The 19,990-nt window shown below is 43.8% G+C and overlaps 1 protein-coding gene across 1 annotated transcript in view; it reads left to right on the top strand.

Annotated features, from left to right (window-relative positions):
- The first annotated feature begins 449 nt into the window (after positions 1-449).
- Positions 450-19,990, top strand: part of ITM2B (integral membrane protein 2B) — a 30,440-nt gene continuing 10,899 nt past the window's right edge. Inside the window, exon 1 of the mRNA XM_006261775.4 lies at positions 450-663. Within this exon, the coding sequence (XP_006261837.1) occupies positions 565-663 (99 nt within the window). The 5' untranslated portion in view covers positions 450-564. The remainder of the gene's footprint in view (positions 664-19,990) is intronic.

Consider the following 19,990-nt stretch of genomic DNA (forward strand, 5'->3'; position numbering starts at 1 on the left):
TCAGCCTCTCCTCAGAAGCCATGTCCCCCAGCCCCTCATCGTGTTCACTGCCCTCCGCTGGACTCTCTCCCGTTTATCCACATCCTTTCTCGCAGCGGGGGTGCCACAGCCGGGCACAGGACTGCAGGTGTGGCCTCAGCGGGAAAGAATCACTGCCCTCGAGCTGGCCTCGTGTCCTGCCAAGGTTGAGGGAGCAGCGGGGGCTGTGGACCGCAGGGGCCGGTGTGGACTGGACGGTCCCGCCTCAGGCAGCGGTTGTGGGAGGTGACCCCTGGAGGCCGCTTCCCCCCTCGCTGTCCGGGGAGGGCGCGCGGCCAAGTCACCGCAGCACTTGGCAACAGCACCCCTCACCTCAGCCCGGCGAAGGTGGGGAGGCGGGGTCCCAAGGGGCCGCCGAGCAGCTCGCGCAGGGGTGGGAGGTCCCGCCTCGCCTCGCCCCGCCCCCTCTCCCCGCCCCGGCCGCAACTCCGCAGCACTAGCAGCCACCGCGGCCCGTGGTCCGTGGTCTCGCAGCCCCTGTAACAGCCGCGCCGGGCGAGGGCGCGGGCGGGCGCCGCCGCCGCCATGGTGAAGGTGTCGTTCAGCTCCGCCTTGGCGCAGAAGGAGGCGGCCAAGAAGGAGGAGGAGAACAGCCAGGTGCTCATCCTGCCCACCGCCGCCAAGGTGAGGGGCGGCGGGGAGAAGATGGCGCGGGGCATGGCCCGTGTGTGCGGCCCGCTGCGCTCCCGCGTCGCGCCTCTAAAATGGCTGACGCCGCTTCTGCCTCTCGGCGGCGCGGGGGGCACCTGAGGGCGGGTGGTGGTGGCGGCCGGGGCACAGTCCCCCCCCCCCCCCCTTGGGGGCAGATCCCTCCCCATCCCTCTGTTAGGGGTGGCCTCCTCCCACCTTGGGGATGGACCGTCCTGTTAGGGTCGGACACTCCCCCCCCCAGCTTCTCCTCCTACATACCCCTTTGTTGGGGACAGGTCCTCCCCCCCACTCAGGGATGGACACCCTCCAGGGAGCCCCCCAGCTCCTCATCGTGCATTAAGTGCCTGTAAAGGACCCGAATTGACCCCTTGCTTTGGACAGTCTAACTGGAGCTAACCCCCATTGAAGCCCCTGTTCAACTGCTGTCCGATGCCTGGTTTGGATGGTTTTGATCTGGGCCCCATCAGCCCATAATTAAACCAGATGTCTTAGTTTTTAGGGTTTTTTTTTTTTTTAAGCTTCTTATCCTGAGTCTGCCCATTCTTTGTGTAAGGATTTGGCTTGGGGTTTTCTTTCCTGCAGGTCCCTTGGGCTGGGCTGAAACCTCAGGCACAGCCTCAAACAGAGAAACACAGAAAAAAAAAACCCAGTCCAACTACTTTTCATGTTATGAAAGTGCAAAATTGTTCAGCTTAGCTGAGCCTTGATTCTTTCTCTTTGTGGTACTACAGTTAAGTGTGGTTTTAAAAATAAAAGTCATGTAATCTAAGCTTTAAGAGAAAGTTAAAAGGAGACTGGTAGAGAAGTTTAAGAATGGCAGACCCTATAAACTTCAAGATGTGTGGCTTGTAGTTGCTTTTATGTATGTGAAGGATGCAATTGGGTCAGATGAATATATAGCACATCACTTCTTCTAAAGCAAGTATTGAGGATACAAATTAAGTGTCTTATCCATCCAGTTGCTCCTTTCTGAGGCAAACATCTAAAAGGAAATCCTACCACCGAGTGGGAATACATTGGACTCAATTTAATTTTACCCTTGACTTCACCAGGGTGAGGGTTTCCCAGGCCAGAAAGTTTGCCTCAGAGCAATTGTGGCTAGAATTAATTGCCATTTAAACCTCCTATGTAAACTTCCCCGCTTCCCTGCCTCCCTTTGGACTGTCCTACACACAAGATCATCTGGTCTGAGCTTCCATGCATCTCAGGCTATTATGTTTATATCTGTTTAATAATATAACAAGCACAGTGATATTGGTTAGTTTGGAGCATTTCTATTCTCTGGAGACCACACTATTATGTGTCCCAAACAGAAGAGGTCAAAGTTTCCTGCAGTGAGGAGGAATTGTTTACTTTAATGGATCTTTGCCTAGCTGTTCCTAGGAGGCAAATCATTTTCTGTTCTAAGTGTAAGTGATTTCCCCAGGTCAGATTGGCCTTTGGGATAAATTCTTTCTGGTTCCAAACTTGATGATCAATTGAACCCTGAGCATGGGAGCAAGACACGTTGTCCAGGCATCTGGAAGAAAGAATCTCTTGTACTACCTTGGAGCTATGGTCAGCCTGGTCCAGGGTTTTGATTTCAACTACCCCTAATGATTCAGGGGAAGGAAAAAAAATGCAGTAGAGGAAAAGTACTTTGGACCCTTGCAGGAGGCAGGGTGCCGCTCTGAAACATGACATTCAGTTGTATTTTGTGTCTTAACAGAGCTGTCAGTAGTTTCAGCCGAGTAAAACGTACAGGTTAAATCTTAACTTTGCTTAGTTCTTACTATTTTGTTTGCTTGCAAATAGGAACTGCAGACATGTACTAAACTGTTTAAGAGGTTCACTGCTTCACTGTGGCTTTGTAGCTTCACTGTGGCTATTTACAAGTTCCTCTGGATCTTTTCCTGTTATCAGATATATTTGGGGGGAAAGCCTGCTTGACCAGAGTTGAAAAACCAGTCTTAAAATAGTATGCCAGGAATAGATGCTATATCTGTGCAAGTCCAGCAGCAAATGAACACTTACGGGGTGGTGAAGCTTGCAATATATTTTTGATGCATTTTATTTGTTGCCAAAACTATGGCCCTGCCACTAGTGCCTCAAGAAATTCTTCTAAATCAGCTATTTTTAAGCTTGCGTGCTTGCAAGCAGAAGTAAAAGCAGTTCAAAATTGCATCGTTGCATGCAGCTTCAGGAGAAAGAGAACTACACAACACACACTGGGTATGATAATACGGAAATAACTGATAAGTGTTAGGGGTGCGCCAATAGAGGTTTTGGGGGCCGATACTGGTAGCCAATTTTTAAGGAGGTATATCGGCTAATACCAGTCTGATTTCCGATACGCAGCCCAGCAACTTGAAGAGCTGCATCCAGCTGGTTAGTCTGTTGTGGTGGATGGGGAGGGGGAGGGAAGGGGTGTGGGAAAGGGGGCAGATTAAGGCCCCTAGATTGAGGGAGGAGTGGGGCAGGGGCTGAGGCAAGTGCTGTCCAGTCGGTGCAGGGCAGGGCCCCGGATGGAGCCGTGGCTCATTCAGGGGGAAGGAGGGGTGACTCCTGCCACTGTGTGCAGCCCGGGAGCGGATGGAGGAAGGGCATGTGCCCCCGGATTTGTGCAGGGTGGGCTGCAGCTGTGGGCTCGGTCCAGGGCTGCACCAGGCTCTTCCTGGCGAGGGTTGGGCTGGGCTGTGCTTGGGGTGGGTGGCAGTGGCGCTGGGAGAGGAGGCTACTGGGGGGGGGATGTTCAGGGGGTCTGTGAATTTTGGAGGGCTCCATCCCAGGCCCTGCCCCACCCTGACTGGGCAGTGCTTGCCCCAGCCCCACTCCTCCCTCAATTCAGGGTCCCCCCCCCATGCCCCTTCCCTCCCCTTGCACCAGAACAGACTTACCAGAGGCATGCAGCTTTCCAACCTGCTGGGCTGTGCTCCTCATGGCCTACGTGCTATGCTGTGGCTGCGTACACGCACAGGCATTTATCGGCCAAATTATTGGTCACATCAGACTGATTTCCAATACACTCAATTATCTTTATATCAGTGCCGATCTGACATTGGGCCAATGTATGAGTGCACCTCTAATAAATGTACGTGCAGAAATGCTCAGTTTTTGTAGGAGTGGTTTGAAATCATGGAATGAACTCCAACAGGAATGAAGGGTCACCTTAAACCTTGCTACTCCACCATAAGTGCAAAGTGCATTCCTTCACCTTTGCCTTCTTTAATATACGTATATTTTTAAAAAACCTTTATGAAAAAGTCAAACCTAAATCCTTCATAGTATATGTTATTTTTTTGAGGAGTGGATGTAAAAAGAACACGTGGCTGATGTTAGTCATTTTTCTTAGTGAACTAGTGGAGTTTCTCTGATACTATGGTGATTAAGGCGGCATAATAACCTGAATAGAGTAGAAAAATAAATCCTGATAGACATTTCATGTCAGAGGCTGTTTTATTCCTCCTTCCCTGCATCTTGGTATCTCAGTGCCTCTAGCCTCTGCAGGATAACATATAGGTTTTGGAACCCAATTACAAACACCACAGGCATAACTAACATCTTTTGTGAAAAAGTCCTTGGAGACATTTTGCTGTCAGGTAAACAAGCAATAATAGAAAAAGTAAAGTGGAAGAAGAGAGGCAAATTTAAACCCACATATTTGTGTCACTTTGAACGGCAGGGCAGGCTGATAACAAACCAAACTGTTTCTCTGTATAAGGCCCAAGTTAGTGTGACCAAGTGCAAGGAGTTCAATCTAGGGGTGGAGCTGTCCCTAGAAAGGAGCTTTTGCCATTTTTGCACTGCCTTGTTCTGCTGCATGCTGTTATTTTTGCACTGTGTCAGAGCAGCTCTCTACGTCATCTTTTTGTTATTGGAGGATCACACTTGTACTGGGGCAGTCCTCCCAGGACTGGTTAAACAGGGTTTACAGCTATAATATGCTGGTGAAGTGGCACAGAGCAGCAGTGGCACACCCTAGAATGCAGCTAGTAGTAACCTCTGAAAGAGATAACTATGGGGATTGTAGCTGCAGGAGACAGTGGGGGCTGGGGGAGGAAAGAATATAGTGTTAATTACTCTTTAAAAGACCTTTTTATGAAACTAAAAGACAGCATAATGTTTTTACAGTAACTTGTTAGAACATGCTACCTCAGTAAATGGAAGGCTTTTTAAAATTAAAAACGTTAATTCCTTAATCTGCATAGCTGTCTATCAAGATATGCTAGAATTGCAAAAATAACTCCTGACTTAAGTGGAGGCACCCATTCTGAGCTGCTCATTTTAGGAGAGCTATTCGCTTTGTGATAAAATTTCCTATGCTAAAATGTTTGCCAAAAGTCAAAATAATTTTTAATGATGGTTCCCATACTACCCTTACATTTTCCCCTTGGTCATATTCAGCACAATATGATTTAATTTCATGATTTGACAACAATGTCTGGCATTTTAACATTTCTCCATAAAATAGATCTTTGGGGAGACGAGACTTCTCTGTGGCTGCCTGAAACCTTCAGATATTTGGTAGAGCTTATTTAGTAGATTAAGCTCTAGCCAAAGGACCCTCACCAGATTTTACTGCTCCATCAAAAACATACAGCATCTTGTTTTTCTCAGGGCTGTACAGCTTACTAAATATGGCTTTAATGTGCCAAAGTTAGCAAGGCACATCTTGGTAGCTTAAAGTTAATCTTTGGTTAACAACTAGTTTGTCTAGACAGGGAGGCTCATGTGAAAGAGTAGTGTGTGAATTTAAACTGTGACAGCTGTTTTGAACTACTTTTTGGATGCCCTTATTCTGTGTTGAGTGCCTTTTTCTGTTTGGCATTGTTGTGCTGTCAAGAATTCAAGAAAACTGAATTTACACATTTTAAATATATACAGAGCACTTTATGTAGCTACTCCTTGTTCGGCAGGTGTTCCCTCTTCCCTTTGCATTACTGTTCAGGGGAGATTTTGTAGCTTCAGCCCTTTCTGTAAGCCCTCTCATGGCTCAGACCACTTCCCCTAGGGAGGAAGAAGACTTTAAGGGGAGTTTTGGCTTATCTTCTGCCTCTACTGGTAAGTGGTTAAACAGCATCTGTTGCTACTAGGAACCTGATCACCTGTGGCAGGTTGCGTACTTTAGGGAATTATACTAAAATAGAATAGGTAAAGAGATGAAGAACAGCATCCTTCCTGCCATGTTGGTAGGGGTTTTACTGGACACATCCCAGATCTCAAAGGCAAGATCAACTAAGCCAACTTTCATTTTTAAATTCAATGATGGGGAAATTTCTGTTACTTATTTGGCTATACAAGTGTATCTATCTTTGAATGTGTGCAAATGCAGAGCCAAGGACTTTACAGTAACAAGGTTTGTGGGTTTTATTTTCCCCATGAGAAATTTTAGGTTTATTTAAAATGAGATATTCTAGGGAAGAGGAGTAGAAACAAAGTAAGAGTGTTCTTCAAGGTAAACTCTTGCATACACTACTGACTAAATAGTACTCTCTGAAAAGAACAATGTTATGGACTTTGCACAATTATTTCTAAAACCCCTTTGTACAGGCTGCCAAGAATTGAGTGAATAATACGCACAAAGTAATTATAGAGAAAAACCCAAAACATTGTTTCATTGGAAATCTACCAAAAATGATGTTAATGGTCTAGTCTGGAAACTTGGAATTCATTTCTTGAACTTTCTGACCTTTAGCTGGGAATATCTGTGGCAAATTTTTCTTCAAGCAGAAGAAATGAACATATGGGAGCAGAGGAGTTCTTGTAAATGGTCCATATCTCACTTCCTTTCTGTTTCTTGTCTCTTAAATCTCTTCCTGACCTGAGTGGCAACTATAAAGCTTTGGTAGGTGGGAAACAGTTGTTTCTTCTTATTTTTTTCAACAGGATGTTTTTCTCAAGCCTCCACAATAACTGCCTTGGCAGTCATTTGTATACTTTTTTTTTTGGCTGATTGCATGCTCTTGGTGTCCATGAATATCACTTCATGTTAAAGCAATTCAGTGCAGGGGAGGGAAGGTGGACTAATAGAAAATTAAAATATTGTTTCACATAGAACATTTCTAAATAGCTTTTGTATTGAGATTAATAAACATACTGGGCTACCTTTTCCAAGCTTATTTAGAGACCTGTCTGTTTTCATGTCACTGTCCTGTTCATGCTATCATAGATGATCACTTCCTAAACACTGATAAGTATAAATTGTTTTTATCAGTGTGACATAAGTGAATAATGTTTCTGTCTACAAAAATGTTCTTTGTTTCATCACATTTCCAAGTATTCCTAGGCATGAATAAGTTCCCTTCCCTGATAAGTTCTAAAGAAATGAGCTTAAATGTAAATATAATGTAGTTATGTAATTATGTAATGTACCATCTAACCAGTAGAGCTGTTTGGAAACTAGAATTTCTTTTGAATAGGAAATTTTCACCTTTTAAAACATTGTTTTCCTTATTCCAAACCAGAATATAGAGCCAAAATTTTCTGCATAACAAAATAAAAAAAAAATCAATTTAGAACCATTAAACATTTTTAAAAGAAAAAATAACTATAAAGCATAACATACTCTTATGCTCTCATGTATTTCAGTTAATTTATCTTGAAATTACATTGATCAAATTTAAGTTGAAATGAAGCATTTTTATATGTTAAAATTACTGCAAATGATTCATTTACCTTTTTCCTGATGAAAGCATTGCACTTTGGCACGTTCCCATGAAATGTTTTGATTAAACTGCATTTTCCATTGCAAACTTGCTCCATCTTTTTTACTACATCTTTTTTTTTTTTTAAGTACTTAATCATTTCTTTTCTGATAAACTCTACTAGTGTTTGTTTTTGCTTCTAATCATGTTGATACTTGTTTACTTAACTTTTCTAAAGTTTTTAAATGTAGCTTTATTGATACATTTGAAATTCTGTAGGTATTTGATATACAGTCAACACTTGTTGTAGGCCAGTGGTTTTCAACCTTTTTTCATTTGCAGACCCCTAAAAACATTTTGAATGTGACCTTTTTGGAATTTTTGAATGGACCCCTTTGAATTGCAGGTGTTGGTATTCACATACCTTTGATTAATCAGTCATCTTTCACAGGCCCCATAGACATAGTCTGTGGACCCCCAGGGATCCATGGACCACAGGTTAAAAATCACTGTTCTAGACATTTAAAAAATCGTATAGAAGATCACTCTCTATCCATAGTTCTCAGTAATTTTTCTGTAGTAAATTTTGTATCAATAAGACTTTATCATTTTTACATATTTAATAGTACGGTACATTTGCAAGAACATTATGGAGTATTGTACGTTTTAGAAACTGAATTGCAGGTGACATAATAAATGTGTTGCTTTACATTTGCATTATTTATCATTTAATTGGTGATTGGCATCATTTGGTACATTGGACTGGGTTATCTATTAATAGTGCAGATGAACAATAGAACACTAATTATCTTAGTACTTCCATATTGCTTTTTATCCTTTGTGCGAATTAACATGCTTTTTAATCTTTTAATTCAAAGTATCTCAGATTAATAATGATTTCTCAGTTTTGTTAGAGACAGAGAAATGGAGACAATCCATTTTGTACCAGTGAAGTCAGCAGACGTTTTACTTCCAGTACGACCTGGTACAAGGTCACACAGTTTGTCAGTGGAAGAATTTAAGAAAGCCCAGATCTTCATAACCTCACTGGACCCTGCTGGCTCAAGTAGTACAGTTCCTCTGTATAATAATCTTAAAAAAATTACCAGCCAACTCTTACTGTGTTGATGGAAAAAAATACATTGACATTTTGCTTGCCTCTCAAAAATAAATGACTTTCTCCAGGTAGAGGACAAGTAGACTCTCGGAGAGGTGCTGTGTGTGATGGTTAATTCACGTATGCAACTTGCACAGTTCTAGTCACTCTCTTGTTATTTAGCAAAGCTTTTAAATATCCCGCCCCCCCCCCCCCCCCCCAGCCGCCTCAGTATTGGTGTTGATATAACAGTACAGCAGGATTCTTAGTACTCTGGTCTTAAGCTGAGCGCATGTTCAGATGCTTTGCTAAATGTGTGTTGGTAGAGTCTTATTATAATCAAACCCTTTAAGTAGTTATCATAGTTTCTTTTAGAAATAGAACCTGTTTAAATCTAAGACCTTCTACCATGACCTCTTCAGTGTAATACTCATATTATTCCTTAGCACTTATGACCCTCTTCACACAAAGATCTCAGCTTGCTTCACACGTTTTAATGAAGTAGAACTTTACATGACATAAGGTATAGAAATACGGCTGTCCCTATGGAGAAACAGAAGCATGGTGTTTATAACATGTCTGAGATCATGCACAGTTTTTGATAGAACCAGGAATAGAATTTTGAAATCCTAAGGCTTAGTGTTGTGCATGTGATATGAAAGGTCTATTGTGTATGGGGGACATCACTGCTAGGGAAAGGCAGCTTTTGTGAAAAAACTTGTGCCACATGGCATTCTGATGACACTGCTGTTTATGAGACTCCAATAAGTATCAGAATGAAATCTAGATATATTTAAGAGATTGACAAATAGAATGTCAATGGTAATGAAGAGACAAGGACTGAAGTAATCAAGAATAGTAGAGCGGACAAAGGATTGTGTTTTATGTAGCGTTGGCACATTCTATCTAAGTTTCTATTTTCAGACACCTACTAAGCTTCAGAAATTGAATTCAGTATTGAACTGAAATTTGGATTTGTTATGGAAAGTGTTGATTTCACGTTACAAATATATCAGTTTGTTTTAAGTAGACAGTTAAGAAGAGCTTCATTTAACACCCCCCAACGCACACACCCTTCACACTTTAAATGTACTATATGTAGTATTCTGCAAAGAATGCTATAGCTTTTTACTTTACATTAGATGCATACTGCTAGATGTAAATATGCAGGCATAGTCATTTGGATTAGCGATACTAGATCATACAGTTCATAGTTTCATAGATGTTAAGGGCTGGAAGGGACCTTACAGATCATTGGGTCCAGCCCCCCTCCACTTAGGCAGGAAAAACTGTTCAGTGCATGCTTTTGACTATTGCATCAGAACACTTCTCTTTTCTTAAAATACATGAGAAAATCAGATGCAAAACTTAGGTCAGCAAAATCTTCAAGTTGAGTATATAAAAGTACATAGTGAAAATATTCCAAATTCTTACTTTGTGGATATGTATTGATATCCTGGATTTTAGCACCATTCACTGGTAAAGCATGTGGAAACTTTATATGCAGTTCAGTGGCTTTTTCATTTTTTTTATAGCCAGAAGCATAAACTCTACCTGAAATTCAGCAACTGAATGGAAGCATTGTTCTTGTGATCAATATCAGTATTTTTGGGTAAAGACAGAAAACTGAAAAGAAGGCAAGTGAAAGACGCATGGAGCCCCTGCTGTTTGTTTAGTACCACTATAATTTCTGGCAACTGACTCCCCAGCCCAGCCCAGCCCCTGGCTTGTTTACTTTTCATTCCATCCAGGAAGAGCACACACCAACTGCTGAAGCTTCCTTAGCCTGACGAAGGGTTTTTGAACCCGAAAGCTTGCTTAATAACTATTCTCCAACCATTTGGGTTGGTCTAATAAAAGATATCAAATTCACCCAAGGAACCTTGTCTGCCTATGTCTTTAGACCAACACGGCTACAACCTAAACCCCTGCTATAATTTCAAGCACCTCTATAATTACATATAGATTAAGCAGTGTATAGAGGACACCCATTAATGCCTTTCATTGTTATTATTTGTATAATGCATCACACAAGAGCCCTTGTAGTGGACCAGCCCTCTATTGTGCTAAGTAGTATTCAAACAGAGAACAAAAAATGTCTAACCAGCTCATTACAAGAGGTATCGGATGGAGACCAACAGGATAGCAAAAGAAAATTACAAGAAATATTGGTCAGTAGGTAGTAGTTAAAGCATGGCATGTAACACCTCGTACTCCCAATAACTTAGCCATTGACACAGCCATGATTGGCAGAGTGGCAGCCCACACTTACCTGTTTGTCACCACTGCCCCCGGTATGGCTGTTGGGCTACACCTCTAAGCTAGTATCTTAAATCAGGGGTTGGCAACCTTTTTAAGCTGCAGGCCAGAGTGACCCAGTTTGAGTTGGAGGCAGGTGGATGGACAAGTGCTAGGAGCCAGCTACCACCATCACTTTTCCCTGCAGCGGCACAGAAAGACCACCCACTGCTGATCGTTTTTCCCTGCAGCTAAATGCTGACAAAGCGTTGTGTCCATGGTCTGGATCAAATAGCTGCACAACTGGATCCAGTGCATGGGTGGCAACCTACAGCCATCTGCCTTAAATGACCTATCTCCTAAATAAATAAAAATAAGGAGGAGAATGGGGCATCCTGGTTTTGTGAGATGTGGTGCAATTAGAGTAAGGTACAGGGTAACAAGAATAGGAATGTGCGTACATAGCCAAGCAAAGGGTTGAAAATGGAGGAAACTAGTGTGGGAAGGCACTCCAGAACCCTACTATGAGGGCGGAAAGGGTTAACTTGCATCTCTTCCCCAAAATAGAAGGGACTGAATGCAAAAGTACCTCCCAATGAGTCAGCACCCAGGAGTTAGTGGGGTGGGTTCCAGCCCACTGCATTCCTTCTGGTGCACTGAACACATCCTGCTGAAACCATGGAGTCAGCACCCCCTGATATGTTTTGGATTATGTACTGCAGGGGTGGGCAGTAGGGCTGTGCGAAGCTTTGGTCACTGGTTTGATTCAGAGGAGATTCGGCCCGATTCAGCAGTCGAATCTCTGAATCTGAATTGAATCAGGAGACCCGTTAATCTTTCTGAATCGAATCAGAAGCCTCCGATTTGATTTGATGATTCAGACATAGACAGCTTTATGTTTTTTCTACATACCTCAAGGTACCAGGGGGCTTGTGAACGCTGAGATGGTGGGGTGGATGGAGCATCCCATGGGAGCGCAGAGGGATCCCCAGCACACTCAGAGGGGATCCGGGTCCGCCATCGAGTACACGGGAGGACTCCCCCGCGCTTCTGTGGGACGCTCCATCTGCCCCACTATCTCATCATTCATGAGCCACGCCTGGTACGTCAAGGTATGTAGAAATAAGATATAAAGCTGTGTCTGTGGCCGAATCGCTGTTTCTCCAAATCAGAATCAAATCTTCAGATTCGGATTTGGCCGAATCAAATTGGGATGGTGATCCGAATCAGCGAATCGAATCACTGTTCCCCAAATCGGGCCGAATCCGAATTGAATACGGCCCGCTTCACACACCCCTAGTGGGCAGTTACTTTGGCTGGCAAGCCACTTTAGTTTTGGTGAGCTCTCAAGGGCTACACACACACAATCATTCAGAAGACATCATTTTAACAGATTGTAGATGAAAGAAAACAAATCATATAGTAAAATCAGATATCTACTATAACATCTTTTAATTTTATTTCAAAAAATATTTTTTGTCCCGATTTGTTTTTTTGAGTGGTGTATATAGAGGCAATTGCATAATAGCTCTAAATAAGTCTTACTCTCATATTGTGGAGGGGGTGTGCATATCTGTGGAGGCTGCCTGCACACTAGGTCCTGGGAGTGAGCTGAGGTTGGGAGGCACTGAGGAGGGAAGGCAGGGGATCTGTGCAATAGAGCTTGCCTAGGAGGTGTGGTGCAGGTGTGGTCCACCCCCCACCCTCCCATTCAGCCTGGGGCTTCCATCATAGCACTTCTCATGGAGACAAGCCCTTCATGGGGCAGCCTGCACTGTACTCTCACCTGCACCTGCCCAATGCCTGCCAACAGCACCGCTGCGGACCTGGTATCAACCAGAGTGCACAGCTTTCTGGCAAGGCTGCTTCCACAGCTGCCCAGGTCCTGCTCAGCTGCCCTCCGTCCAGTGGCTCCTCCTCCTTCCCATGCTGTGCCATTCTAGCTGTCTTGCATGTGTTTGGCTGCCCGTAGGTGGTTGTTCATTGTGTTGGGCAGATGGAGTAGATGGAAGGTAGGAGCTGCTCAACTGCAGTTTCCCCCTGCCTGGGCATGAGTTGCCCAGCATGGATCCCCATAGCCACCTCTTGCCCAGAGTGATGCAGCAGGGGCAGGAGGAAGGGGGACCTGAGCAGTACCTAAGTGGCTGCAGCAGCAGCCAGAACAGCCTCACCAGAAACTGCACATTGGCTGGGGCCCAGGCTAAGGCAGTGCTATAGCATGTGTGTGGTGCAGGCTGCCCCAGGCAGGGCTTGGCCCCTTGTGAAGCATCCATCCCATGTAGGGCACTGTGGGGGCAGCTGTGGGCTGGACACAATTGGCAGGCTGGCCTGCAGGCTGTATTTTGCATGCCAAGGTGTAGTGTTTAAGGGCAAATTACAGGTATTGTGTAGCACTTGGTTGCTTCTCTAGTTGCTGTGGTTGGCAGGCATGCTAGAGTAAGTATAATACTGGGAGTGATAATTTTGAAGTGTTTTAACTGAATCCTCTGTTTTGAACATTAAGAACACTAACATTTTTCTTGTATATTCATCAGTCTATATAAAATCTAGACTAATAAAAAAAAGTAACTGTTCATAACAATATTCTTCCTAAATAATTAACTGAAGGCCAAGTTGCTGTAGATGGCTTAGTGTCCCTTTTAGACCACCTTTTCCTGTGTCCCCCCATTTTATCTTGGGACTCGATTTGGTAACCTTCCCATGAGAGGTCTATGGGACTACTCATGTAAGCTGAGATTGCTCACGTCAGGAAGAATTGCAGGATTCACTTGCAGGACGTGATCGATTCTGCGGTGCCTTGTCCCCTTGTGTAGTGCTTCACAGCAATGCAGGGGGTATAAAAGTGTTGCTGTTCTGGGTTGGCAGCACTTTTTGCAGAGGCCTGGTCTATATTACAAAGTTCTGCTAGCAGGGCAGCTGGGGTGTGAATAGATCATACTGACATAGTTCTGCAGCAGAATCCCTGCTGGCATACCCGGTGGGAGATACAGCTCTGCCAACAGAAGAGGCTTCTGCCAGCTTAGTTTATGTCATTTGAGGACATTGTGTAATTGCTGGCAGAAAAACATCTTAAGTCAGCATATCCTTCACCTTCACTAGCTGGCATAACTGCTGGCATGTGTATAGTGGCAGGGGCTCCATACTGGAGACAAACCCTTACTTTGCCTTGACTAACAAGGCATAGGGGAGTGGAGAAGTAGTCTTTATTTTCTGCCCTGTTTCTCTGCAGTGTTATTTCCTCTTTTATATCTGTTTTTCTCTCAGTTTTGCTTTTATTCTGCTCCCTACTTCAGACCTTTTAGACACAGCTAACTTCTTCATCGGTCCTGTTCTCCCACATATTTCCTGTTTTCCTGTTATCTTTGAGCCTGACTGATGTTAACATTTTGTCATCCATAGTGGTTGTGCTGACATGAATTTCTGTTGTATTCTGCATGGTTCAGCTGAAGCCATGGTTTTTAATAGCACAAATTTAATTTATCATATTGGACCAATCTTAAGAACTTTTTTAAATGTCTTAAAAGAGGATCCTTTGATGTGTTTGGTATGCTACATACTGTTTTAGGGCTAAGCAGTTTTCCTGTTGCTGCATAGAGACTAAAACATGTTCACACCAACCTGCAAATTTCACCACTCCCTCCACCCCCTTGCATAATAAAAAATAAAACATAGAGAGAGATTTTGGTTGTGTCAGTGAACTAGCAGATGATTGTATGTAATTTAAGTTTTTGGCTCATTCAAGCTATGTGAATAGCACAGATGACATCGGGGGGAAAAAAACACCTTTTTAACAGTCACACTTTGTCCAAATGGACCACTCTCAGTTTGTGATCTCAATGCAGTTACAGATCTCAGATATCAAATATACAGAAGAGGCCTTGGCAAAGTCTAAGGCCTCTTAGTCTGATGATAGAAAGAATAAATAACTGCAGAGGAACAGCTTTGTTGTTAAAATAAAGTATATAAGTTATGCGGAGGTTTAGTTTGTAGCCATGTTGGTCTAAGGACATAGGCAGACAAGGTTCCTTGGGTGAATTTGATATCTTTTATTAGACCAACCCAAATGGTTGGAGAATAGTTATTAAGCAAGCTTTCGGGTTCAAAAACCCTTCGTCAGGCTAAGGAAGTTTCAGCAGTTGGTGTGTATGTATGTGTATGTATGTGTATTCATTCATACGTGTGTTTTATATTCAATTAACTATGTTAGTCTTCTCAAGACCAACATGACAAACTATGTCATCCCTGACCAACCTGATTGCCTTCTATGATGACAACAGGTAGACAGGTTACAGGGGTGGGCGGATGAGAACAGGATGGGTTTCAGCACTGACAAGTGCAAGGTGCTGCACCTGGGGAGGAAGACCCAGCAGCATACCTACAGGCTGGGGAACTCCCTTCTCATCAGTGCAGAGGCAGAAAAGGATCTTGGAATCATTATTGATGCCAAAATGAACATGGGCTGGCAGTTTGGGGACACGGTCAGGAAGGCCAACCACACCTTGTCATGCATCCACAGATGCATCTCGAGCAGTTCCAAGGAGGTGATCCTCCCCCTCTACGCGGCACTGGTCAGGCCGCAGTTGGCCGCACTTCAGGAGGGATGTGGACAACTTGGAGAGGGTCAAGAGGAGGGCCAGTCGCATGATCAGGGGCAGCAGGGCAGGCCCTACAAGGAGAGGCTACAGGACCTGAACCTGTTCAGCCTCCACAAGAGAAGGCCGAAGGGGGATCTAGTGGCCTGTTACAAACTAGTCAGAGGGAACCAGCAGGCATTGGGGGAGCCCCTGTTCCCCCCGAGCACTACCAGAAGTGACTAAAAATAACGGTCACAAGCTGGCAGAGGGTGGATTCAGACTAGACATCAAGAGGCACTACTTCACAGTCAGGGCGGCTAGGATCTGGAACCAGCTTCCAAGCGAAGTGGTGCTGGCTCCTACCCTGGGGGTCTTTAAGAGGAGGCTAGATGAACACTTTGCTGGGGTCGTTTGACCCCAGTACTTTTTCCTGCTATGGCAGGGGGTCGGACTTGATGATCTGCTCAGGTCCCTTCCGTCCCTACCAACTATGAAACTAACTGATTCTGTGGATGCAGGAAGAGCAGTGGACACAATATACCTGGAGTTTAGCAAAAGGAATCAGAACTTGTGGCAGAGGTGATCCTTCATCAGGCATAGGAGATTGCAAAGATTGCAAAAGTTCTCCTATGAGAAATATGTGAACATTAATATTTCTACCTAGGAGAACATTTACAATCTTTGCAATCTCCTATGCCTGATGAAGGGTGCCTGATACTGGACTTTAGCAAGGCTTTTGATAGTCTCCCGCAATGTTCTTGAGGCAAGCTAAAGAAGTAGGGGTTGGATGAATGGACTGTTAGGTGGATAGAAAAATGACTATCGTTGGACTTAATGGCTTGATGTCTAGCTGACAGCTGATTTGATCAATATCTTCATGAATAACCTGGAAGATGCATTGAAGTGCACCTTCAGCAAGCTTGCAGATGACTCCAAGCTGGGGGGAAGTAGTAGATATACTGGAGGGTAGGGCTAGGATTTAGGGACCTCAACAAATTGAAGGATTGGATCAAAAGAGATCTCATGAGGTTCAATAAAGAAAAGTGCAACATCCTGCACTTAGGACAGAACAGTACCATGCTGGGGACTGACTGGCTAAACAGCAGTTCTACAGAAAAGAATCAGAGGGTTACAGTGGACAAGAAGCTGGGTATGAGCCAACAGTGTGCCCTTGGTGCCAAGAAGGCTAATGGCTTACTGGGCTGCATTAGTAGGACCATTGCCAGCAGATCAAGGGAAGTAATTCTTCTCCTCTCTTCAGCACTGGTGAGGCCACATCTGGAGTACTGTCTGGTTTCCGGCCCCCCCCACTACAGAAAGGATGTGGACAAGTTGGATAGAGTCCATCAGAGGGTAGCAAAAATGGTTAGGGGGCTGGGACACATGATTTATGACTGGCAGGGAGCCTGGCTTTCTCTGATTTAAAAAAAAATCCAAAATTCACTATTTAAAAACCCCCAAATCTGCATTTTTCCACTATTAAAATGAAACACCACTGAAACGCGCATGTGTGTTGTGCATGTGTGTGTATATCAGTTGAACACAATGTTTTATTGATATATTTATAATTTTAAAACAATTTGGAAGCCTACCACTGCCTTAATCATTATAATAAAATAAATTCTAAGTACCTATATGTTTTGGCATTTGATTTTTTTTTTTTTTAAATGGAAAATCAGAGCTTCCTTTGCCCCCTGCTCTCACCAGGGCGCAGGTACAGCTGCACCTGCCTCTTCCACTGCTTTATGGTGCTGAGCAGCCCTGTTATGCCTCTGCCCTGCCTCTGCCCAGAGTGTTGCTCCTCTCCCAAGTCACAGGCCCCCCACAGCTTGTGCCCCTCCTGGTCCCAGGGGAAGGGTAGGTGTGTGGGGCAAGGGGGTAAGTGTGTGGAGCCAGGGAGTGTGTGGGGATTTGTGGAGTTTGGCCCCACCCTGATGGTGCGTGACTGGTCCAGACTTGCCAGGGCTTGGCTCCTGATGGCCTGGACTGGCTCCACATCATCTGGGCTGTGCGCCAAGCTTTGACATGCCTGGACCACTTCTGTGCCATCATGGGGGGAGGCTTGATGGCTCATGACTTGTTCAGGCTCGCCAGAGGTTGGCCCCTAGTCCCAGTGGCGCAGGGATAGTCTCCAAGCCCCTGCCCCTCCCCCCCCAACTTACCTGCACCATAAAAACAAAATCAAATGCCTTACCTCTCACCACTCTGCCTGGCTGTATTGCTGGCCAGGTGTGTGTACGCATGCATATGCATGTGGCGCCCCCTGAACTGCAGCCCTAGATATTGTTTCCCCTTTACGTCCCTGTTCCCTTCCTCCCTTTCTATAAATAAAATCAATGAACATTAAATCTGGGGAGGGGGCAAGTTGCCCCCTGCACCCCCTGACGTGTCATCAACGCCCAGCAGCAGCAGCTTCGGTGGGGAGCGTAGCCTGCTGCGTACCATGCCTGCTAGTTGCCATTGCAGCCTCTCTGCTTCCGGGTACGTGCACTGCTGCTGCTCCAAGTTCTGAGTTTCCAGCCCCACATTCAAAAGTGAAAGGAACTTGGGAGGCACTGCCAAGTTCCAGCCCAGAGGAGGAGGAGAACGGGGCCCTGCCTTTAGTTGCCCTCCCCCCAAGTCACTCATTGCAGGCTGGAACTATGATTAGTAGTTAACGGGGTGGGCGGGGGTGTAATTTTTGTTATACATAAATTTAAATGCTTTTATTTAAGACCTCACTAAATAACAGTTGATGATCCACTTCACAAAGAGAAAACAGCTCTGTGTTCTTCATTAATTTAGTCTAGAATTTTTACTGTTGCCTGATTTGTGGTTTAGTTCTACTCCGATGGGATAATTACATACACTATCCTACAAAGTATGCTACGCTATGCTCTAAAATTGGCACAAAGCTGTCAACAGATTGTAAGCAAATTAAGTGTAGCAAGTGAGCCACAACAACATGAAATATTTTAATGCCCTACTAATATACATGTATTTTCAGTAACAACATTAACTCATATGTAGTGAAGGATTGTGAAATTGTATTGAATGTTCAGCTTGCATTTATTGGTTGTGAATCAAAAAAACCCCAACACCCACATTAGCTTATGAGTACTGATAGCCCACTATTTCAGATTCAGCCTAACATTTCAAACTTAGCCCATTTAGTGGCAACTTGAAAGTATTCTGTCAAATAATACTTTGGATCTATGGAAAACGAATTTGTTGGCTAAGTTCAATTCCTTATTGATGCAACGATACAATTCCTTATGTCTACAATGTAAAATCTTCCACAATTTACTTTTTATTTTTAATAATTGAATAGATGTTTTGGAAATCTTTTTTTCGAACTCAAGCTGAGTGAGATACCTTCTCTTATTACTGTTTTCTCTAATTTTCTCCAGTAAACTATCAGTTTGTTTCAGGATAATTTAAAAAATAAAGGTAACTTAAACTTTTTTTGCGTAATATTTCCTTCTCTCTGAGCATTGAACCCTGAAGCTTGTTTACCATCCATTTGTCTCATTCTTTGTAATATCTCAGGATGTGAAATTGCTTGCTAGTATAGTGCCAATATAAAAATATATTTAAAACCCCCTTGTTTTATATCAGGGCTGTCTAGCTGGTGGTCTGTAGCTGAAAAGGTCCCTACAGCTGCCTTTTCCACTGCTGTGGGATGGTGGGTACAAGCCAGTGCCTGTGTGGCAGGATTCTTGGGGACTGCAGGGAGGGTTCCCATGAGCCACACACCAGCACCATGTACAATCCTGGGCCACACCGAAGTTGGACAGGCCTGATTTACATAGTTTTTATAATTTAAGGCTATTTATTGAAGATACCATGGTAAATGTGAACCTGGCCTGAAACTTTGTTTAATTACCACGGGTATTAAACTTTGTCCTTTCCCTTTCATTTTATGGATTAAAAATCATGTTGCTAATAAATCCTTAAATTGTGGAGGAGGGGATTAAAAGGGGGGAGCCAGGTTTGGGGCAATTCCTGGCATGTGTACCACAATTAGCATGGGAAGCCTTTGTGTATGGCATATGGTGAATCAGGTAAGGGACAGGCAGCACAGTGGTAGATGGGGGGCAACCTTTTCTGTTCCCTGCCCTGCCTTAAATGATGAACCAATAACAACTGAAGGATTTTTTTTATGTACATAAATAATCTGTCTGTCTAATCTGTCTGTCTTGTGCTTCACTGTTTATGCTGTGATAACTCTAAATATGTTTTACCTTTTTTTTTGACCCAGTTTCACTTTCAGGGTCTTTGTATAAAAGGACAATGCTGCAGTCCTTAAATTGGCAGGGACCTTTTTTTTAGTTAAAACCTCTGCCTTAGTTGAGATTACTTTTCTCCCTGAAGCTTTTCTGTTGTTTCAAAAGGCTTGATCAAAGCTTATTTTTACAACACTGACATTTCAGGTTAAGAGCATGCCTCTTCTAGGAGCTCTTGGCATACTACACTTAGAATAAGAATTAGGGATGCATGGGACTGTAATAAATGAAAAGCTGCCTTCATTTTGCTTTTTGCAGCTTTCTGCAAATTACTATAAACTGGAGCTTGTTCTCACCAGGTGTCATATGAATTATTTTCAGACTCTTAACTCTGTTAAAGGTACTGAATCTTTCTTTGACAACTGTCACCTGAGAGAAGGGCACAGGTGATTGCTATGTACTGTGACTGTTTGTTTGTTACTTTACTCTTGAAGCAATATGGAAAATAGATTGCATTAGAGCTTTTAAAAAATATTTCATTATTGAATAGTATAGTAGCTTGTG

Source organism: Alligator mississippiensis, chromosome 1 (assembly GCF_030867095.1).
Source record: "Alligator mississippiensis isolate rAllMis1 chromosome 1, rAllMis1, whole genome shotgun sequence".
NCBI lineage: Eukaryota > Metazoa > Chordata > Crocodylia > Alligatoridae > Alligator > Alligator mississippiensis.